At 48.2% G+C, this 23,298-nt stretch overlaps 3 protein-coding genes across 3 annotated transcripts; 1 reads left to right on the forward strand and 2 right to left on the reverse strand.

The window, feature by feature from the left end:
• The first annotated feature begins 1,451 nt into the window (after positions 1-1,451).
• Positions 1,452-6,078, forward strand: ADIPOQ (adiponectin, C1Q and collagen domain containing). Its single transcript, XM_032192975.1, has 3 exons — positions 1,452-1,712; positions 3,826-4,045; positions 4,173-6,078. Exons 2-3 carry the CDS (start codon positions 3,835-3,837, stop codon positions 4,697-4,699), a joined length of 738 nt encoding a protein of 245 aa, XP_032048866.1. The 5' UTR covers positions 1,452-1,712; positions 3,826-3,834; the 3' UTR covers positions 4,700-6,078.
• A 5,743-nt stretch (positions 6,079-11,821) lies between these two features.
• On the reverse strand, positions 11,822-13,252 carry COPS9 (COP9 signalosome subunit 9). Its single transcript, XM_032193168.1, has 3 exons — positions 13,153-13,252; positions 12,999-13,071; positions 11,822-12,226 (listed from the first exon to the last, which is right to left on the reverse strand). Exons 1-3 carry the CDS (start codon positions 13,213-13,215, stop codon positions 12,189-12,191), a joined length of 174 nt encoding a protein of 57 aa, XP_032049059.1. The 5' UTR covers positions 13,216-13,252; the 3' UTR covers positions 11,822-12,188.
• A 415-nt stretch (positions 13,253-13,667) lies between these two features.
• OTOS (otospiralin) lies at positions 13,668-16,409 on the reverse strand. The gene is made up of 3 exons (XM_032193716.1): positions 16,032-16,409; positions 15,670-15,696; positions 13,668-14,004 (listed from the first exon to the last, which is right to left on the reverse strand). The coding sequence occupies exons 1-3, from the start codon at positions 16,081-16,083 to the stop codon at positions 13,820-13,822; spliced, it is 264 nt and encodes an 87-aa protein (XP_032049607.1). The 5' UTR covers positions 16,084-16,409; the 3' UTR covers positions 13,668-13,819.
• Between the last annotated feature and the right edge of the window lie 6,889 nt (positions 16,410-23,298).

Raw genomic sequence — 23,298 nt, forward strand, 5'->3', positions numbered from 1 at the left:
GGTATGACACCGGGCAGAGCAAAGGCGTTTGGGGTGTTTCACATCCCACAGGTGGGAGCAGCTCACCCCGCAGTGGGAATGGGAGCTGGCCCCGATGCCCAGAGCGGGCGGGTAGGAGCACCTGGGCACAAGCACGGGGCAGTGGCAGACTTCCTGCCCTCCTGGGGGAAGCAGAGATACTGTCTGGAAGGCTGCTGATGGACCACGAGTCATTTATGCCCGCGGCATTTTCCATACAGCTGAACCAAAATGCCACGCCACAATTACAGCACTACCTATTAAACACATCACGTCTGATCCTCAGACACCAGCAGCCTACAGAACTTCTCCAGCCATGCATTTCGGGGGTCAAGCCGAGAGCTGGCAGAGACAACAATCTGCCTGGCTCCTGGCACCTCTCATCTCCACTGAGTCCTCCAAGCAGTTCTCCGTCCTGTGTTACTGGGACCGCATGAGGGATGATTGACTTAAGTCTCAACCCTGCCTGGAAAAAAAATTATTGTCAAGAAAAAAAAAATAATATCCAAATTCTTCAAATGCTGGACCGACAACTCGACCAAAATAAGAAAGCAAGCAAGCAGCAATCCAACAGCTGCTTCCTTCTTTGGCCTTCTCCTCACTACTTCAGAACTTACCCTTGCCGACTCCCAGCTCTACATATAAGAAATTAATCCATTTACACATCCTCTTATTCCCCCCTAGATAGCCATCTCTTTAGAGCAGCAGAAATTCAGGACACTTCTCTGTTGACACCCCCTTGGACGAGCTTTCCCCATCCCCACGGACTCCAGCTCCCCAACACCGCTTCCCCGTGCTTGCTTGGGACAACACCTAGCTTTGGTTTTTCCCAGCCCAATTTTGCAGGCAGGGTTTGCTGAGGTTACACCCAGTTAACCCTGAGCTGACCAGCAGTGACCAGGGCTCAAAGCCTCCCCTCTGAGATGCAGCGCCCACTTCGGAAGGAGAGAAGTGCAGGAAAAGACAACTTTGGTTTGGCCTAAGGCTAAAACCTGTGATGGACTGAAAACCATCCACAGGGCTGAGCTTGCTCTGTGGATTTCCACCGGCTCTGACGTGTGCCAGCTGCTCAGAGGCCGGCCTGTCAGCCCAGCTCTGCTGGAAATACTGCTCTGCTCTCCCCAGCACTGCCCCGTCCTGGGCCATTCCCTTCTTTGGTGCGGCAGCCGCAGCTCCAAGGAGAAGCAAACATTTCCCATACAATTTACTAGCACACTGGGGGAAAAAAAAAAAAAAAGAAAAAGAAAGAAGAAAACATTCAAAGGTGTTAACACAAGCCTGTAGACACACTTTCTCCACCAGCTGCTAACAAGGGCTCCCAGCTGACCCAGAGCAGCTGCTGTTCGTGGGGGCTTGCAAGAGCCGAGCCCCTGACAAGCGAGCTTTCAGGCACTGACTTCCCCCCCAAACATTTCTGTTTGGGTTCATTTGAAACTCCCAAACCAGCCTTTCCCCTGGTACGGATATCTTCACAAGCTATTACTTGCAACTGGATTATGTAAGTGGCCCCAAAACCAAGCAATGACCAGGAAAAAATAATGGGAAAAGCCAACTTTTAAGCCAGCATGCGCAATAGCAAATGGAAAACACAGCATCTTTGCTGACAGCTGCTCGTGCCCTTAGGGACAGTGACATGCTAGCCGGACTTCATTTCTAAGGAGACAGCAGCAAGCCAACTAGGACTCAAAGAGCTGGTAAGCTTGATTTTTTTTTTTCCCCTCTTCCTAAATTCTGGGTTTTCTCTTCTTTTGGGCTAAATCACAGACAGGCTTCTCTGTTCACAGAAGTTTCCTTTATTAGGCTTACTCTTGGACTAGCTAGTGATTATTTTAAACCCAAAATAGCCGATCTCCCTTAGTTTCACACTCCTGTTTTTGGAAACGCTATTTAGAGATCAAAACTCCTAAATCAAAAGTAGTCAGGAATGACAGTAAAAAAACCACATGGTTCTTTCAGGGAGCGTTGTAAGGGTACCTCTGCATTCCCTTCTTTCCACAAAGAGCCCCAAGAAGGCTGCTTTGGCTCCAAACTCCCTGAGCTGTACATGCTCCTTACTGGAAACTTGTGCCACTCGCATTTATGGGGTGAGCCCCAGCAGCAAGTCACTGCTGGAACTGCAGCAAGAAGTGTGCTGCCTGTAGTTAGCATAAAAAAAAAAAAGAAAAGAGATCAGCGTAACCCAGGCCCCCAGCTAACAGCCTTTGAAGAAAATACGGGAGCTGGAAAACATAGCATTTTTTTCTCTGTTTTGTGCAAAATTTGTGTGCATATGTATATATACACACACAAATACACACACGCATAGCTATGTGGCACTGCAATTCTGAATGGCGTAGTTCTTATGGGTCACATTCATTCATCAGCATAGACTTTGTATAAGGCACAGGAGCTTCTATCTCCTCAAGAGTTCCTGTATTATCTGAAAGCTACCAGGAGTACTCAGGTCCTCACCCGAAAAGGTACCACTGACATGGAAATGCCAGAGAATTGCTTGTTTTTTTCCAACAAGCAAATCGCTTGTGATCAGAGTCAAAATGTAGCAACATCTACTAGAAATCATTTTCTATTTGCTTATCACAGCACTTTTCTCATTAAAAAGCAAAAAATTAGGCTGCAAAACGTAACCGGGGTGCTGTGGGATGCACACCTCTCCTGGCCCCACAGAACAAGGATGATGGCTGGGGGGCTGCCCTTCCCACCCTGAGCTTACAGGAGGGCTGCTCAGTGGCACCAGCAGGTCTGGCTCCAGCTCTCAGCACTGAGCACACGACACTGAAGTTTTAATGCTACTTCACTTGTAGGCAGTGTATGAGAAAGCAGAACTAACCCCAGCAAAACCATCAAAACACAGCTGGGGGGGCTATGTTCCCACCACAGGGTGCTGGATCCCAATGGCTTGAAGAGTTCCTTAATCCTACACGTTGGGTGCTGCCTGCTGGACTCACTGTGCAGAGCGCTGAAGTTTTCTTTAAAACCCTTCCACATCCCAAAAAAAAACACAATCACGGTAACCTCATTGCTATTTAGCTTCCATTGAAGCTGTTATGCCAGAGCTAACGAGACACTATTGGAAATATGATATTTAAATAACTCACTTAAGAAAAAAAATCAACCCTGCAAGGAAGTTGCTATGAAATATATATATTTTTGGAAATTACAGAGTTAAGGGACTGTAGAGGCCACCCTGTTATCCACATTTGTTGTCCTGTATGCCACTTACAATCCTCGTAACAGGATAACCCTTTTGTTCCAGGGTATAATTTCTGCTTGGGGAGCTGCATTATACAATGGGCATTTCAAAATGTGTTTCCTAAAAGCCTGATCCAAACCTGCTAAGGACCCACCCACTTCTGTGAGCCTCAGGAACGCGTACCCGGCTGGCCATAGTGTGTTACCACACACCTGGTTCAGGGTAGCCACACCAATTGCTCTGATGAGATTAACATCTCATCATCAACATCTCATTAACATCTCATCTCAACACCTGCCGGGCTCAGTCCCAAGCTCCAACTGCCCCAGTGCAGAAGCGCAGCCCCGCAGCCTGCCCCTCTCCATGCTGGGTTTGCTCCAGGGCTGAGGTCCTCGCTTCTGCCGGGGGCCCTGCCCTGGCTCAGCAGGCTGGACTCGATGCCAGCACCCCACAGGATGGAGAAGGGCCATCAGGCCAAGCAGAATCACTTCCTTCATATATGTTGATTCAAGTTTTAACCACCCGTGCTTTGTTATTCAAGAGTGGGGTTTTTGTTCACTTTATTTTTATTTTTCCCTTTTAACCTCTGAAGTTAACAAAGCCCTTATCCACTTCAGGAACCGACCATGAGGGACTCAGCAGGCTTCCTCCTTTGCTCACTGCTGCTGGTGGCCCCCCATTGCACGGAGGTGGCTGCCCAGGAACCCCAGCCCGACCCCAAAACACCGTGTGCCAACTGGATGGGAGGAGCACCCGGCTACCCCGGTCACAACGGGCTCCCCGGCAGGGACGGGAAAGATGGAAAAGATGGACTAAAGGGAGAGAAAGGAGAGCAAGGTTGGTGTGAGCGTGCGGTACGGTGGCACCAGAGGAGCTCTGCTCGGGGTTGGGGTGGACACGGTGCCTCACACCACGGGTGTTGAGCTCAGTACCAACAGCTCCCAACCCCAACTCTGTCCCCCAGGTTTGCAAGGCACCAAAGGCGACCAAGGCGCCATGGGAAACGCAGGGCCAGAGGGGCCAAGAGGCTTTCCAGGACAGCCAGGGCTGAAGGGAGACAAGGGCGAAGGGGCCTATATTTACCGCTCCGCCTTCAGCGTGGGGCTGACGGAGCGAGCCCCCCACCCCAACGTCCCCATCCGCTTCAGCAAGATCTTCTACAACGAGCAGAACCACTACGACGCCAGCACCGGCAAGTTCCTCTGCAGCATCCCTGGCACCTACTACTTCGCCTACCACCTGACAGTGTACATGTCAGACGTCAAGGTCAGCCTCTACAAGAAGGACAAGGCCGTCATCTTCACCTATGACCAGTTCCAGACCAACAACATCGACCAGGCGAGCGGCTCTGTCTTGCTGCACCTCAGCTCAGGGGATGAGGTCTGGCTCCAGATCTACGGGGAGGGGGACAACAACGGTGTCTACGCTGACAACATCAACGATTCCACTTTCATGGGCTTCCTCCTGTACCCAGACATGGATTTCCATTAGAGCAGGGTGTGCTGCACGGGAGAAGGCACAGCAGCTTAACCCCAGACAGAGCTCTGGCACTATAGCTATACTATATTCACCAGAAAATTCCCTTCTGTGGGGGCAACGACTGCCAAGGGTAGACCCTACCTCCTGTAAGATCAGTGAGGTTATATACAAAATGACTTGTGTGGGGCCAAGAGTTCGCTCCTACCTCTGCTCTTGCTCTCTTTGTAGAGACCTGGGCCCAAAGGCAGCCACCACGTTGTGAAACAGTAACTCTAAAGATCAGCTGGCCTTTCTTAAATATAAAGCTGACCAAAACAATGGTTATTTTTAAATATCACATTCTACATTTCCCTTTTTTAACCACTTGGATTCATTTACACCAAAGGTACATATTTTAGCCAGCATTTTAAAATTTGAAAGCCATTGTTGTGCTTGCCTGCAGCTGGAACCGATGGCTGCGGTTTTGCCATTACATCTCCCAGTCTCATTAGGGCCTTCAACGTCCACCCATGGTTTGTCGTCTCCCTATTTTAGCCCAGACCTTTGAATATATTCAGATTACTAACTTTCATTAACTTCAATCCTATGATTTTCCTTTTATGTTTATCCCCTATCATTACCTCTAATTCAGACGACGTGCTCATTTAGGTCAGGGATCTTCTCTTTCGATTTACCTGAAAAGACTTCGGGGCACCTGTGAGGCTACACAGCAGCAGCAGCCCATTGCCTGCATGGTTTCATGGGTCCTGGGGTGGGCACAGAAGAGCAGAAGGTCCTCGCAGCTCCTGAGGTGGAGGTGGCCCTTCCCAAATTCACTGACCTGGCACTAGAAGCGATGGCAGGAATGTTCATTCAGCCCAGAGGCTGCAGCATGTAAGGTGCCCTGGTTTCCACCTGCAGACTGGCAGGATCCTGTCCCGGCTCGCCTCCGAATAGTTCCCAAGCTCAGCCGCAGGCTGAGAGCCAGCACAGCCATTTTGCTGGTTCTCCACCCCACGAGAGTGCCACTGGCAAGGGCTCGGGCACCAGCCAGGCAGAGCTCAGGCGGTGCAGCCTCCCCCACTGAGGGAGGCTCCTGGCACGAACACCCCCGAGACCTGGCCCAGCTCTCAGCAACATCAGCTCGATGGAGGGAAGGGCGTTAGGGCTGAGCTTGGTGACAATCCTGCCAAGCTGCTCTCCGAGGAACCTGCCTTTCAGTGAAGAGCATTTGATAGCTTCTCAGATACATTAAAGAAGACTCCCACTGAGCTCAAGAGCAAGCCAGCACACAGAGCTAATGCATCACTACCAGCACGAGACAGCACAAAAAGCTTCAGCTGAAAATATTTCCAGCAGCTGCATTTTCTACACTACAGTCAACAACCACACTACAAATAACAACAATAAAATACTGTCTCAGTAAAGGATGCTCTCGTGTTTTTGTATGCATTGTTGGGAAGGGTTTAAAGAAATGGGACATTCTTGCAGCCCTACCAGGCAGCCCAGGAAAAAAAAAAAAAAAAGTATATGGAGATTATACTTAAATATTATCTACACACACTGAGCAGATCCCAGTGTGGCTCGCTCTGAGCCAGGAAGGCAGGGGCACCTGTGCCAGCACACACAGGGTCACCCACCTGGTGCTTTCTCAAAAACCTCCTGTTTAGCTGTCGTCAAGGCTTCAGCATCACACCACCTCGCACTGCGCTCCCTCCTTCTCAGGGAAGATCAGCTCGGTTTTCCAGAGTAAGTCCGCAGATCCACCCGCCAGGAACTAGCCGAATGGTTCCTGAGCAGCCAGGAGCTGGAGAGGCTCCTCTAGCCCAGGCAACTTCAAATACACCAGACCCAGCAAGTCCTGAAGTGGCGCTCAGGTCGATAATGTTGAGTTCAGACAGCTGGAAAAAAAAGCCTGCTCCTACTGTGTGAGTTAATGGGAAGGGAACGGGAGGAGCGAGGGAACGAAACTAATCCATAAACAAAAGGAGATTTAAAAATGAAGCAATTGCTGGATCAAATTATATAAGAAGCTTAAATCAAAAGGAGCAAATCAAAGCTTTGCAGCGTTGCGGCTTTTTTTCGTGGCCCCTCAAACATTTTCAAATGGATTTTCTAAAGGCAGGGAAAATGGAAACTACCAAAGTGCTACAAGACATCTGGAACAGGCAGTAGGAGAAGATACTGATTTACAGACTGGCTCCCAAAATAAATTATTCCTTTCCTTGCTGCCACACAGCAGGAACAAATAATCTTAGTGATATCCCATGCCCCAGGTCTGAGAGGCTTGGGCCCAGCTCTTCACCCTGCCAGCCACACAGACCTGGTGCCACGTGCCTGCAGCCAGGGCAGAGCCCGGGGCTCCTCGCCCAGCCCACGCGAGGCCCCAGCAGCAGCATCACCCCTGCCAACGCAGCACCTCCTGCCCCAAGCTGCCACAGCTGTGGGAAGTGTTAGAAACCTGGAGACCAGGGCTACACTGGCCCTGCTGGGAAGGGCTCAATGAATCCCACATTTTCCTGCCACCCACATCACCCCTCACATGCATTCAGCCCACTCGGGATGCTCCCAGGTGCTGTCAGGCCTCGTGGCTGATGGGCAGCCTCCCAGGAGAGGCCCGGGGTCACCACCACTGGCCTCCTGGTGGTGTCTGACACACAGGTGTCTGCATGCAAGCTCCCGAGGAGACACCCACACCACAAACACACCAGGTAGCATCAGGGGCAGCAGCTGAGGCAACATCAGCTGCTCCTACCTGTGCCTCAACCCGCTGTAATCACTTGTGTCAGTAATTAACCAGGCTATGAATAGCAGTCCCACTAAACCATGAAGAGCTACAAGGAACAGAGCAATGCTCTTCCTGCAGGACTTGCATCATATTTACTTGCCTAGTATAAAGTTGCCAGAGGCTTTTTGGCAGGGAAGGTGGCACCGGATAAATGCTGCCTCTAGCCAACCTGCGCAGTGCCTTCCCACAGAACGGCTCCCAGATTTAGTTTTCCCATTTCAATACTTTGGACAAAACCCATCCTGAGCACACCCCAACCAGGAACAAGGCTGTTGGGTGCCTTTGACTTGTTTGTACAAGATGAAGAGACTCAGCATGCCAAAGGCAGGGCAGTAAATCAGCAAACCCCATCCACAGCTCATCTTCCACAGACTCATCCCCGGACACCCGTCCTGCTTAACTCCACCGCTCTTCGAGGACAGCGGTGTGTTCTCCTCGTGTGCAGGCTCAGTGTGTTAACCTCCCCTGACTCCGACTGAAACAGGAACGTGAAACTTCAACTGTTTCCTCCTGCGGCCCTATCAGCCAATTTCAACCCACAAAGAAACCTGTGGAAGCCCTCCCATAAAGCTGTAGGACAGCAGAGGGGGAGGAGACAATCCCACCTGAAGCCACATCCCCTACAGAATCGGGACAGGGAGTATGAAGCAAGACACTTTTTGACAGCCAGGTCCCTCTGATCCCGTGGCTGACTCTGAAGCAGAGTGCTCTTCTCAGCAGGGTCAGGCACAGCTTTCTCCACTGTCCTGGCAGGGATTTTTAGAAAAGCCATTTTATTTCTATAACACATTCCAGTGAATGTTTTAAGGCCAAGGTGTATCTGTCACCTTGGAGGCAGTGCGAACAGAAATGGGATTCCCACATCACAGTGCCCATATCCCAGCAACACTGCAGCCACCTCAAACCAGCAGCAAACCACACGCAGACCCAGCTCAGCACTTTCAGTGCTACCCCAAGGAAGCCAAGACCAAAAACAACCCAAAACAACCCAAAGCAGTGCCTTTTAGGTGACTACAAGGAGGGTCCTTCCCAGCCCCGTGAGGAGGTTACAAGTTCATTTAACAAGACCGTAAAGGCTCACACATACACACCAAAACTGCAGGCAACATGGCATGAACACAGCTGAAGGTGTAGCCGACTGGAAATTCACTACAAGCAAACTGAATTTTCCATAAAGAAGGGAGAAAACATTCAAAAGTCCTATCTGCCAACTTTAAAAGCTTTAAAAAGGCGGTGTTCCTGTGTCCCTCTGTTCTGAGCTGCTTGAGAAAAAGGGCTACACTGTCATCTGCTGAGCGTGTTTCCATGTGCTCAACAACTGCATATTCAGAGCTAGATGCCTGCCAGCTTCCCAACTCCCCAGGGAAGCGGGAAGAGCTCCATTTATTCATCTAAATCAATTCCTTTATTGAGAAAAATACCTTCTACTTCCATTATTGAAGTAAAACAAAACCCGATTTTCATTCTCTAGGAGTTAACTTCAAACCAAACCAAATAATCAAGCCACAGCCGCTGCTATGCCAGGTCTGAGCTTCATTCCTGCCTGCATGAAGAGCAACAGAGCTCTGGGTTCTCCTGCTGCCCAACTCAGAAATGGCACAGCAGAAATACCACGCACAGATTAAAGCCAGCCTCCTTCAGCCCTGGAACTTTCTCTCCCACACAATGACTTTTTTCAGCTGAAAATAGCTTGCACATTCCTAATGTATTGTAGCAGCTGGAAATTTCCTGCTAACAGAGAATCGGCCCTGTGAGACTCCCAGCGGGAAAGGGCTGACATTTAAGCGTTCTGCAGCCCGTGCTTTTCATCTGGGCTGCACCCATTCCAAAGCGTTTCGGCACTTAGGGCCTCGAGCTGCCAGGGCAGAGGCAGATGGCCAGCCTCCCGTGCTGCGTCCTGCCTCACTGAGATCAATGGGACAATTCATGGCACTGGGCTCAGCACCTCCATAAAGCTCCTCAGCCCACAGCATTTATTCGGGCACTAAGACACCAAGTAGTACCCAGCTGATTACAAAGTCATCAGCCATAGCGCGTGTGAAATACTGCTGCGAGAGGCTCATATTTTAACTTCGAAATGCCTGCTAAGAATGGTGTCAAAATCCACAAGAGGTACAGGAATCAAACCTCTGTAAATGAAGTGTCAGGAAAATGCCCTTTACACCAATTCGTATTAGAAATTTTGACATCTTGTAATTATTTCCTGATGACAGGCTGATTGCCTGCAGACTAATTAGACCGAAAGACTTGACAAATGCTAATGTAGAAACAATTTGAAGCTCAAGGGTGTTTTGTTCTTCAAATTAGCCTTTCCATTTTAACACTGTCCTAAAAGAGACCCAAACAAATTAAAGTCCCTGATGAAAATTCTTATTTGAAGCCTTCTCAGAAAAAAAGAAGTTATACACAATGAGACTGGATGGGGAGTGTGTAGAGGCAGCTTCATGCTCCAGACAACTGACAACACAACACACGCCCTCAGTGCCACCCCCTTCTGAAGAACATACCTGTTCGTTTCACTGTGCCCTGAGAGAAAAAACCCGAGCCAGGTGCCAGATCTCAATGCAAGCTCAGTGCCTGGGAAGTAATATCAGAGTAGTGTTCACAGGAGCTATGAACACATGGGTATCAGCTGCACACCAAGACAGTGCATCAAATCAAGGAGCTTTCTTCACAACAAATTTTATACCGTGAGAAAATGTTGGGATTAGTCAGCTCCTCCCCTACGGACATGCTTTCCACATGTCTAGAGTCTGCTTACACTACTTTTTAACACGAAACACTGAGACTCTGGAAAGCTTCACAAAAAGGAGTTAGCTATACCTACCTTGAGCAGGTGGCTAAACCCCTCAAAAAAGGTGGAAGGGACTGAGGAAGTGTTCATAATGAAGATCAACTAATTCAAGAATTTATTTCATAGAACACATTCTCGCTGCTGTGATCAAACTTAAGACTTGTGTTTCTTAAAGGTTAGGGAACGCAAGTGAAAACCAAAAGGACAAACCTATATAAAACAATGACAATGAAGTGTTCCAAAAGCAAGATGACTACCTTGAAGAATTCAAGCATCAGCAAAAGCAACCAAAACAGCAGAAGGAACAGTTACTTCTGAAAGCTTTTTTAAGTGCACGTGCTCAGAACGCACCCTCTGCTTGGTAACAGCTCACTTCCCAAAACCTAGCTGAGAAAGCACAGCACCAAAGACGGCAACTTTGTTTGGATTGTTTCTAACACCCAACAGTCAATGTTTACATTGGTATCAATGAAGGACACATGAAATCCCTCCCTCTTCAACCGAAGCAAGAGCTAAAATGGAAAAGCAGACTGCTTCAGTGAGCCCAAGGGAGCTTGTGTTCCTTGAGGGACACATCGTAATATCAGACAGAGCAGAGTGCATGTCAGAACGCTGCTTGAAGGTACTCTGGATGACAAAACGGAGGATGTTGAGAAATCCACAAGAACACAATAAAAAACACTTAGTTCTACTGTTCTCGTGCAGAACCTTTTTAAATTTAAAAATATGCAAAAACCTATGCAAGAGGTATGGAAGGAGTGTTTCACTTTGGGTTTTTCCATACAGTTTAGCATTTACAGCTATCAACTTTCCCAATGAAAATTTAAGTCTCTTTCAGAAAGATCAGTCACAGGATTATTTCTGTGATAAATAATGGGATCACCGCCGATCTATTCTTCTTAATCACCAGTGATAGAACCCGAGGAATGGTGTCAAGCTGAGGCAGGGGAGGGTCAGGCTGGACATCAGGAAGAGGTTCTTCACCAAGAGGGTGGTTGCACACAGGAACAGGCTCCCCAGGGACGTAGTCACTGCACCAAGCCTGTGGGAGTTTAAGAAGTTTCTGAACTGTGCACTTAGTCACACGGTCTGAACTTTGGGTAGACCTGTGCAGTGCCCAGAGTTGGACTCGATGATCCTCGTGGGTCCCTTCCAACTCGGGGTATTCTATGGTTCTGTAATAGAGATTTCACTTTGATCTTCAAGGATTAACATAAGATCAGAGGACAGGATTAAACTCTTGACTTTGAAATAATGCATTAAAAACTCTGGCTCCTCTCATTCTGAGATTCATTGTGGTCACTGAAAGGCACAATACCATACACTCATTTTTATAAAAGTAAAAACCTGAATAAAAAAATGCTATGATCAGATTACTGCTTTTTGTTCCCACGCTACTTGGATTAAAACAAAGTACTGACAGGAATCACGTATCTGTCTTGGAACTGGAGAAGACCCCCACTCTTCCTAGCACTACTGCTACACGTGAGAGTCAAAGACTATTCTGAAAAAAGTCACCTTAGCCCTAGATAATCCTAAACTACAAGATGAACAGACCTTCTCCAGGCAGCAATACATCTTGCCATGTATCTTTATATAATATCCAAAGTAAGAGCAAATTATTGCATTTAAAAGAAGGAAAAAAAACAACACTCAGAACACGGCAGCATCTACTTTCAAAGTATATCCCAGAGCTTTTGTTAGTATTTTATTGAATGAAGACATCAGCAAGTGCAATTTTAAGAAAAGCCTACGTACAGCTTCCTAGAAGTAACAGTCCACAATTCTCTCCTTCGGTATCTTTCACCATCTGGCAGCTTACACAGGTTCCACCCATCCGCAGGATTTTCCCGTTTGAATTATTTTAATAAATAACGGACACCACAGGCGATCCTAGAGAAAACTCCACATCCCAGCACTGCACAGCAGGACAACTAAGTTCACTGGATGTCATCATCATCAAAGAGATCTTCAAAATCTAGTCAGAAAAACAAGGCAAAGTAAAGTTAACCTTTGAAGTCTCAACTGTTACACATGCACACACCACACAAGCAGTTCATTGTCATCGGAATTAAAGAAATAATAAAGGTGAATTAGGTACATGAGAGTTACTGCACTGCCAGTTACTAGATGTCTAACATCAGCACAGAAGACAGAAATGAAAAAAAGGCAGACCTGAGGAACATGCTCACTACCATGCGTGAATTTAACCGCTTCACTTGCACAATACAAGCTTTGCAATTAGACTCATGAAAGCAAAGGTTGAAAGAAGGGACTTTTAAAGATGCGTTAAGTAGCCATCACATCCAGAATGGATAAACAGTGACCCAGAGAGTACAAAGCCGAACAAGTATTAGCTTCAAGCATGCATCAAGATGAAGAAATTCGTGCTGAGTTCTGGCTGCTGTCACAGTATTCAGACACGCTTTTATACATTTAGCAGGTTTACATTCATATCTGTGATTTACTGCTAAAAATCCCTTCCTGAATAAAGTCTGATTGCTGTGAAGCAGCTTCTAACATTTCCCTCAGCAAGCAGCCTACAATCGCCACGCAATAAACAACTGCCCTCGTTTATAAGCGCTGTCAAGGCGATACAACAGCACAGCCTGCTGGCGGAGCTCCGCGGCAAAGCCCACCCCTTAACAAGCCCGCTCCAGCAGCGACCCCCCCCCAGCTGCCGCACACGGACCCGGCCTCTCCCCGCGCCCCGCAGCCCCCCGTCCCCGCCTCGCCCCGCAGGCGCTCACCGTTGAAGAAGTCCGCGTGCACCGCCTTCTCGTTGGCCGCCAGGTCCATCAGCAGCCCCGTGCTCCCCCCTGCCTGCAACGACAGCCGGTGAGCGCCGGGCACGGCCGGGCACAGCCCCCACACCCCGCCGCCGCCCGCCCGCCCCCCGCTCACCTCGTCGAGGTCCACGTAGGGCCCGGCGCCCTCAGGGAACATCTCGTCCACCGCCGGCTTCATGGCGCTGCCCTGCCCCGCCGCTTCCGGCCGCGCCCGCTTCCGCTTCCGGCCCCACCGCCCCGCGCGCCTGCCCTACGCGCGCTCCCCGCGCGGCCCCGCTGTTGCCATGGCGACGCGGCCTGGCCTGGTGGCGGGGCCTGCGGCCTTCCTGAGGCAAGGCCTCGAGCGTGACACGTTAAAAAAAAAAAAAAAAAAACACACACAAAAAAAAACACAAAAACACAAATCCTGACACAAGCGAGGAGTTTATTGACTTAGCACAAAAGCAGAAATTTCACAGAATTTCACAGAATTTCTAGGTTGGAAGAGACCTCAAGATCATCGAGTCCAACCTCTGACCTAACACTAACAGTCCCCACTAAACCATATCCCTAAGCTCTACATCTAAACGTCTTTTAAAGACCTCCAGGGATGGTGACTCCACCACTTCCCTGGGCAGCCTGTTCCAATGCCTCACAACCCTTTCGGTAAAGAAGTAGAGAATGATGGAAAGAAAAGGCTGCTGTTCCTCGCTGTCCTCCCAGCGCAGGCAGCACTGCACGCACCTGCTGCAAGGAGCCCAACGGGCAGGCCTCCCGCCAGCCGCCCGCAGGGACGTGCTGCCTCAGTGCTCGTGGCCAGGCAGCTGGTAGCCCAGGTGGCTGCCCGCGGGCAGCTGGGCGAACAAGGCTCTGGCCATTTCGTTGATCCTGTCATAGGCGCCCAGCGCCCGGAAATACTCCATGTAGGACCAGAAGTCGCTGGAGGAGAAGGGCCAGTAGGGCATGGCTACAGGCTCCCGATAAAGATCTCAAATAATAAAGACAAATGGCAATTAGTGTACGAAGCATTTCTGTTGAAAGCTTGTGCCAGTGTGGTTTGGGGTTCCCTGCTGCTGGGCACAGTGTGCAAGAGGGAGCCACTAGCTCCTGAAAGATATTTTAGCTCCCTAAAAAAAAGATATTTCCCCGTTGCTCCTCTAGTACATTTCCTCTGCCACATAAAAATATAAAAGCCAAATATAAAATGGAAACAAAAGTTTTGTAAATACCAGGAGCTGACCAGCCTTCAGCCTAACCCCAGGCAAACACAGAATCGTGTACTATGTGAACACTTCCTGCAACCACACAGACAGAAGTGGCTTTCTGTGCAGCAAAGCTAAACCCCAAATTTTGGCTCTATTTAAAGCCCTTTTAAGTAAAAGAGAGCCATTTCATTCACTAGACTCAGCTTCATACCAGGGTCTTCAGTGGGAATTAAGAACCTTCAACAACCCTATAATCAGACCTTAATTTCGTATTTTTTGGTGCGTGCAGGCACAGATGGCTCATAACAAACCAAACAAATCAGCCAAATGCTGCCTGTGGCAGAGAACACACTGATGGTATCTGCTGAACTTAGATTCACTTTGCCGTCTGCTGCTTGGCCAATGAAAGAAAACCATAATTTTTGATAATGAGAACAACAGGATGTTGCACAAACAGTTTTTGCTTTTAGATAGCACACGTTCATTCAGAGGTTGCCAAAGAAACATTTGCTGTACACACATAAAACTTAGGTGCACTTAAACCTTAAACTTGTGAAAACAGATGATACATTCAAAAGATGCTAGAGCCATAAGGAAAGATGCAGCATGGGGAAAAATACTTTTAATTAGAAATAATCACATCAGCTCTTATTCTGTATATATGTTTCTGTTTTCCATATCTGTTACAGCATTCCCTCTGCATATCTGTGCCTGTGCACTCTGGATGCTGCTGCCTGTCCTGTGGGTTAGATTTATGCCAGCAATAACAGTACCTTGTTATGACAGATATTTCTGTGCTACCTCCTTTTTCAAAATGAATTTATTATATCAGTAAGCCGGTGTAAACATCATTAAGATGCTGAGTTTTTTTTTTTTTAAATCAAAGGCAAACACCAATCCAATGGGCTAATCACCCGAAGAGTCACACACCACAGGGTGGCTGTGCTAAGGGGGTTGTTAAAATATTTCTTTAATTGGATTTGTGGCAATTTGTAAATTTTAATCTTTTTGCTGTGGAACTGAGTATTTCTTGCCAATAAGTAGACAGACATCTAGCATTACTTATTGGGACTGCCAGAATTCTCAGATGTCTCTCATACATTTATAAGCCTGGTGCTTTCCAGTTACGTTTTTATAAAACAGATCATTCATTAATTGACCTTAACCCTGTGGAGGATTCACCTTTAAGGAGTCGCAATATTTGTTACAGATGTTTTTTTCATGTTAAGATTGCAAATGCATTAGCTTAAATTTTCATTAAAACTTAAAACTCCCCCTTCTTTCTCCACCAGAACTAGACAAACACGATTCTGAGAGCCTGAATCCCAACCCACTGAGTTGACTTAAGTGTTCCTGCCAAAACTGATGCTAGGGATCAGGCCGGGGAGTTACAATTGACTCTCTGAATTGTTAATGATACATAGGAAAGAAAAAGATACAAGAATTACCATCTCCTTCCTGAATTGACCGGGCATCTGTAAAGAAACAGAAAACTTATCAATATCAGTTCTTGCACTGAAGGGCTTTCAGTTAATAAAAAAAAAAGGTTTGCTGTGTAGCCAGAAACCGACAAGCTGTTAGAGACACACACAGTGCCCTCCGTACAGCCAAATGTTTTTCTTTCTCAAACAGATGAGTAAAGAATTGCCCGTGTGTGTGGTCACTGAGTGCTACAAGCCAAATACACCAGGAAGCAGTTACAATTAATACACAAGCAATAGCTGATACTAAATAGAAGAGACTTGTTTGGTAACGAAAGATTTCAGACTGCTTGAAAAATAAAGAAGAATAAATATATCAGTAATCTTACCTGTTAGCATGTTCATCAGCATACAGAAGAAAAGGAAGCCAATAAATTTCATTTTTCCTGCAAGCTGCTGTTTCTGAAAAATTACTCTGTACAACTGGGGATTATTAGAAGATATTAAGAATTATGCAAAGTATATTATTTCTTCTTGTATTAGAAGATTCTGTTCCAAATAGATTTACTTATTAATCTAGGCATGAGAAGATTCAATTATATTTCCTTACATTTTCAGAACTGTATCAGAGTATTAAAAAAATACAGTACTGAAGTTTTAAATGATAATTTATTTTAAGGTAGCATAAATCCAAAAGGCTTCTCTAAACTGACATGAAATTTTCTTCAGAAATGTTTTATTTTGTGGTTAATTTAATTTCACTTTAGAAATTACCTCTCTTTCTCTTCCCTTTTCTCCTACTTGCAATAGTAAAGGTCTGCAGCTCCAAGTCAGCCACAAAATTCCAAAAGGATTGCTATTGCCATAAAATATCAGCACTGTTCAAAGAAGGGTGGAGGACAAAGGAGAGAAACGTCACTGAGTTAGCACACCAATCTGATTTTGTCATCTTCACATAGAGGAATTTTAACTGCTCATATTTGCATTATATTTCAACACTGCCTACGGAAGAGACCTCAGAATCAACTTCAGCAATAACACTTCTAACAGAGGAAGAAAATCCAGAAGCAAATTCAGAGATTATTGTTACTTTTGCTACCCACCTTATTTCCTTTCTTTCCCCCTCTTCAGAAAAGTAGATTTTTAGAAACATTCTTTGAGCAAATTGCTGAGAGGATATTGAGTTCCCTCTCCAGCTGAGAGGCAAGAACTTCAAATGCCTGACTTTTTGTGCTTTTACTTGGGATCCTTAAAATGTAGATGTGCATCGGGTGCCAACTGGAATCAATTAGCTTGCATAAAACATAAAAGCAGGTCCCTGATGACATCTGCCATGGTGATGAGGAGAGTACTGCAACCTTCGAACAGGGTCGATAAGGCGCACTGACATGTATTTTCGTATCATGTTGATTTGCAGTAAAGATTTCTCTCCTGGTGCCAAACAGGTGCTTTGGGCTCCATCACGCTGAGGTTGCTGAACAGATTGAGCACTTCCAAAGTCTGGAAGGGAGAAGCAGTTTGGAGAATATTCCATCAATGTGCACATCTTGGTTTTCTTTTAGCACAAAACTCCTGATGCCAGCAGGTGTAGGCAGAGACTAAGGCGCAGCAGGAAGAGCTCTGTCATCTCATGGCCATGTGCAGATTTCTGCACTTCTAGAAGATGTGGCCAGCTCAAGGTTGTGCTGTCAAACCTGGCAGCTGTTTCTAGAACGCTCCACTATGGAAAGGTGCTGCTGAAATGCCACTGCAGAGCTCACTGCTTACGTTCAGCTGGAAACTTTCAGTTGCCTTTACTTTAAATCTGCAAAATCATGTACCCATCACAATTCCAGGTAACTCCTACCGCTGCATTCCCCTACTGCATCTGTGGGATCTGACGCTGGTGCCTTTGCTCTACCATGTCCACTTGTCTGCCACACGAGCTTCACACAGTGGAAGCCTCCCTACTCAAGCAAAGGCCTGGAGTGGAGTGGGGCAGCCCAGGCAAGTGGCCTTGCAGGAGGCCCCAGCTTTGCTGGAGTTTCTTCCTATCTACGCACAGAGCTAGACAGACCTGCCAAGAATTAATTAAGGATGTTTTGAGCAAGGGAAAAAAAGAGTGCTTTGTAGCACACCAAGATGTGCCAACTCACGCGGAGGCTGAGAAGAAAAATATTATGAAAGCAGAACCTATTCCATCCTTAAAAAGCTTTAATCCTCCTGTTTAGTATTTCTGAGGCTTGCAGGATGTGTCCCTACATCCCCCACAGACAGGCAGCAGCTCTGCCCCACTTGCCTGGGATGCAGCAGCTGCTGGTGAGAGGAGGTATGGCCCCTGCTTGGTGGAGTCCTCTGGGGAGCTGCGTGCCCAGGTCCACACTCCAGCACAGTATAAATACGATTTATAAACTTGGCTTTGCAATGAGAAGCACTTCCATATGCTAATATGCGCACAAAAAATTAATTGTCTGTAATTAAGAAGCATACAGCTACTTCTGTACTCGTCCATTGGCACCTTTGTATTCTGGCAGACGATAAGGGAGGTGTAGTTCCAAGTGGGAGGTGAGACAACGAGCTTTGGGGGGTGACAAAGGAAAACAGCAATGTGACACAGCGACATGCTGCAGCTCTCCCCTGGAGGATTTAATGACGTGCTGTGGGAGGATGACAAAGTCACAGAGGTTTTCAGGTCCAGCATCGCTCGGCTTGCAGCAGGGTCTCCAACAACACCCGTTGATCAGAGGATTCCCTTACCCAGGCACCCACTGACATGCAGAGTGCCCCACCTCCACCTTCTCTACAGTTTCTTATTCTGTCTTGTGAAGCTTGAAGTTACCCACTTCCAGAGCTAAGAAAACCACAGACCTGACGTAGTGTGACAGTCTTCCAGCAATTACAGGCTTTCAATTTAACTTTTATTAAAAGTTTTCATTTGTTAAAGCACCAACTGGAGATGGAAATAAATTCTCAGGGTTTCCATGCTAAAGGAAGCCTAGGAAATAATAAAGAGGATCAGAATTAGCATTTAAAACAGTCGTATCAGGGTATACAGACAAGAGATACAGTTGTTTTAAATGTTAATTCTTTCTATCAAGACTTCTGCTCTACAGGACTGCTTCTCAGGGAGCAGTTGTGCTCCCTGACTTCTTCAGGGAGCAAGTTCTCAATAATGTTTTCAGGTGAGGCCTCTGACTCGTGCAAGCTTCGTTACATTATAGAGGGGGCTGACGTTAGTGAGCATATCCCACCAAGCTGCCCTAAGAGGATCCAATCAATAAGGACTTTCTGTAGATGGCTCTCAAAGCCAGAAAATCCCACACACATCAGTCAGCTCTGTCAGAGGCAGAAATCAATAGGAGCATTGAGGACATCCCCTTTGGAACGGGGTAATGCAGAATGGGCCGAGCAGTTGTTTGTGTGACTTGCTCCCTGGTGGGGAACAGTCCTGCAAGTGCCACAACCCTGCCTCCTGGTCACCTCACTTCCAAGGGGCTGCGTTACTGAGACAGTTTCTGTGGATCAAGTCAGCTCTACTTGTTAAGATTAACTAGGAAAAAAAATTAATACGACAAAGTGACTGTTTCCACTGTAGCAATATTAGATGGGTGTTACACAAAAATTTGTGTAGTCCTGCAGGCACTGAAAGGAGTTGTACATTGCTTTAATGAACTGAATACTTTTTACTTAATAGGCAAAAGCACATGTGTGCAGAGCTCTGTAAGAACTTATTTGAAAACCAAATGACACTTACAGTTGCATCTCAAGTGCTTTGTCCCTGGTTTGAGCAGACAAAATGTTCTCTGTAAGGCTGCAACACTTCTGCACATCAGAAACAACCAACAGCTGTGACTTGCAGAACGTCTCTGGAAAACAAGTGCTTGATTATTTCCCCCAGCAACTTGGTCCAAATAGCACAGGTCAAAAGGAGATTCATGTGACCGAAATATGCTTTCCTTAGATCTGAACTGGACTCAGCTTTCAGGTGTTCCTAGATTCATTTTCTTTCCTTTTTCTGAATACAGAGGATCCAAGTTTTCTGACAGTGTCAGGTTGCCCAAGATTGCAAAGCCAAGGGCAGATGAGGAAGAATCAAGAGAGGAACTTGCACTACCAAAGGAGTGAACAACAAAATGGCCAACTAAAGTAAGCGCAAAATCAGGAACCCGGGGAAATATCTCCTGCTTCACTTTAAAGGCCCAGGGCAGCTGAACATTTCAACCCCCAGATTAGTTACAGCAAACTGCTGTTTGCTGCTGAGCCACACGCAGAAAGACAAATCAAATAGGCCATAAAAAACAAAACTAGGAGGCATCATCATGCCATCATGCAAGTCCATGGTCGCTCCCAGTTTGGATATGGCATGTGTTTTTAGGTTTCACCATGCCAGGGGACATTATAGTATGAGCAAAGATGTAAGGGAAGGGGCTGGGGGGACTCACGGTCACGACCAGTGAAAGCAGAGCAGCTCTCTCCAGCCTGGCAAAGGGACAAAGAAATCTTGGTCTGTATCAAGAAACATCACATTAGCCTGGCAATAGCTTGATCAAAACAGAGTGGCAGTGGGGTTGATACAGTTAACCCATGATGTGCTATTAACTACAGAGCCCACGACCCCACAGCTCCCCCAGGACCCGCAGATAACCCCAAGCCCCAGCCCTGAGCCTCAGACCCTCAACTCCAGGCCCTTGATCCTGGACCCTCAACCCCGGAGCCCCCCCCCCCCCCCCCCCCCGCAGCTGACCCTAAGCCCTGACCCCAGAGCTGACCTTTAGCCCCTGACCTGGAGCTGATCCCGAGTCCCCAACCCTGAGCCCTGAACCTGGACCCTTGAACCCGGAGCCCTGACCCCAGACCCTCAACCCCAGGCCCTTGAACACAAAACCCCTGAGCCCTCACCCCAGAGCTAACCCCGAGCCCCAGACCTGAGCCCCAGATCCCAGAGCTGACCCAGAGCCCTGACCCCACGGCTGATCCTGTACCCCAAACCAGAGCTCACTCCAAGCCTCAACCCCAGAGCTAACCCTGACCCCTGAACCCTGGAACAGACCCCAGACCTGGAGCTAACCCCCTGCCCCAACCCCGGACCCTTGAGCCTGGATCCTTGACCCCTGACCCTTCACCCCAAGTTCAAAACACAAAACCTAGCCCCGAGCCCTCAACCCCAGACCCTCAAGCCCGGACCCTTGACCCCAGACCCAGCCCTGGACCCTCGACTGCAGACCCTTGACCCTGGACCCTCAATCCTGGAGCCCGAGACCTGGCCCTTGACCCTGGACCCCCAACCCCACACCGTAGCCCTGGACCCCTAGCCCTGGACCCAAACCCCAGACCCGAAACCCAAAACGTCACAGGTGACCTCTCTGTAATTTTTTCAAATTCAGCAAGTGTTTGCGGTGAGTATTATGAAAAAATAACATCAGGAAAAGAAGATCAGTTGTCTCGACAAGTTCCCTAATCAGGAGAACTTGCCCAATCACACCATTCACTAGAGTAACTTGTTGGTCTGTGTCCTTTTGAAAGCCAAACGAGGAGGTGCACATCCAACCCTTTCCCATCTGTGTTCTTGTTCTGGCTTAACCTGGCGGGTGGCTACAGCAAACAGCACTGTGGGAGGCTCAGGAAGAAAAAATAGTCAAAGCTCGTGGGCTAGGATAAAGACAGCTTAGTAGGACAGAAAAGGCAGGGCAGTAACAATAACACTGCTGCCGACAGTGATGGAATGTCCCAAAGCAAGCGATGCGCAGTGCAATTGCTCACCACCCGCTGACCAATGCCCAGCCCGTCCCCAGGCAGCAGTCTTCCCCATCCTGTCCCCCCCAGCCACCCCATATGAGCTGTTCAGCACGATGCCACGCGGGATGGAGAGGTACATCCCTCCAGTCAGCCCGGGCCAGCTGTCCTGGCTCTGTCCCCTCGCAGTTTCCCATGCATTCCCTTGCTGGCAGGGCAGTACAAGAAACCCAAGCTGCTGGCCCAGGAGGTGGTGCACACCATGCGGGGCGGCAGCCCGCACCTCCTGAACTCTGCACACACCGGAGGCAATGAGAACGCTCGCCGCGCCCCGACCCTCGGCCCCATCGCGACACCGCGCCCGGAGCCACTCCGGAGCGACTCCGGATCGGGGCGGCGCCACCTGGCCGCGGGCGGGGGCAGTGCGGGCGGGGCTGCAGTACCGCCTCCGGCCGGCAGGGGGCGGCTGCACTGCGCCTGCCAACCGCGGCGGGCAGCGCCGCAGCGGCTGGGTTCGGCTGGGTTCGGTTGTTGTTTTTTTTTTGCCTTATTTATTTATTTATTTAAAAGTGCTCAGTGATGTGGGTGGAGCTACGGGTTGCGCAGATTGTAGGTGCCTTGCAGCCACCGCTCTTTTTTTTTTTTTTCCCATGTTCTTGGTACAGTCTGGAAGATGATCGCTCGTCAGAGCTGCCATTCAGGAAGCGCTCGGCCAAACCATTTCGTGTTATGAGCAAGGAGTTAATTTCGAGAACAAAGAAGAGTTCTCTAATCCTCAGAAAAGCCTGTCAGAAGAGCCAATGTCCCCTAAACATGTGAGAACAGGAGCTGTGCGAGTGTCAACACGGGGCAGCCAAGCTTGGTTCCCATCGCTGTAGCTTCCACCTGTTTCTTCTGTGGACCCACTCTTAGGTTTTCCTAGAGAAGAACTGGAAGGATGAGATGGGTCAGGGAACAGGCTGATTAAAAGTCTACTGACGTATCCAGCAACGTCGGCGTATGAAGCTGACGAGCCCGCTGGCTGAAGGGGTCTGCTTGCCACTGCTGGTGCCACACTGTCGAGCAGCTGCCCCGGGTGCAACAAAAGGCCCCAGAAAAGCAGAAGGTGTGGCAGGGAATTCCCTGTCCCTGGCTTTGGTGACCCACATGAAAAGGGAAGTACCGTGCTTAGCAATGCTGGGACCAGAATTACCCATCTGAGCCTTGCACAGGGTCTGTTCAGAAGACCCTCTGTTCAGTTCCCACTAATGGAAGTCATTTTGACAGTACTCCCCCAGGCAGGCAACTTGTCAGAGGTTTGCCAGACAACTGTGGCAGGACAAAGGGACCTCTCGGTCCCTCTCAGTGCCAGCCCGCACAAAGGAAGGGAACGAGCCACTGGATGCTGCACATCCTCCCAGAGCCTGCCCCATGCTGCTGGCCCTGCCCCAGACATTTCAACAAATTCTCCAAAGTGCTCCGAACAGAAGCCTTTGGGTAGACCTGAACTCCCTTTGGGAGCCTTTACACAACCCCACTCACAATGGGACTCTGTGCTTTCTCTCCCTCCAAACCCCAACCCCAACCTGAAGGCAGTTTGGACCAAGTGAACTGGAGATTCATACTGCATCCCGTACACATCTGCATGGCTGATCTGCTCTGGAAAGAGGCCACCTAAAACTTTTCTGCATGACCTCCGTTGGCTCCTTCTGCCTTGACAGCCTTGCCTTAAGTCAACATGCTGACGGTTCTGTTCATGGAAAAGTGGGTAATAATGTCTTTTCCAAGTCTGCTGTTCTTTCATTTTCAATTGTGCTTCTGGTACTATCATCTGATAGACATTATCTATAGCAAATTAAGAATTTATTTACTTCAGGAAAATCTTGACTGGAGGCTCAGTGAGGGCGGCTGAATAGAGGCTTTTTCATTAAACTTTTTCATTTTGCTTAAAGATTGAAAAATGTA

This window comes from Aythya fuligula, chromosome 9 (genome assembly GCF_009819795.1).
Source record: "Aythya fuligula isolate bAytFul2 chromosome 9, bAytFul2.pri, whole genome shotgun sequence".
Taxonomy (NCBI): Eukaryota; Metazoa; Chordata; class Aves; order Anseriformes; family Anatidae; genus Aythya; species Aythya fuligula.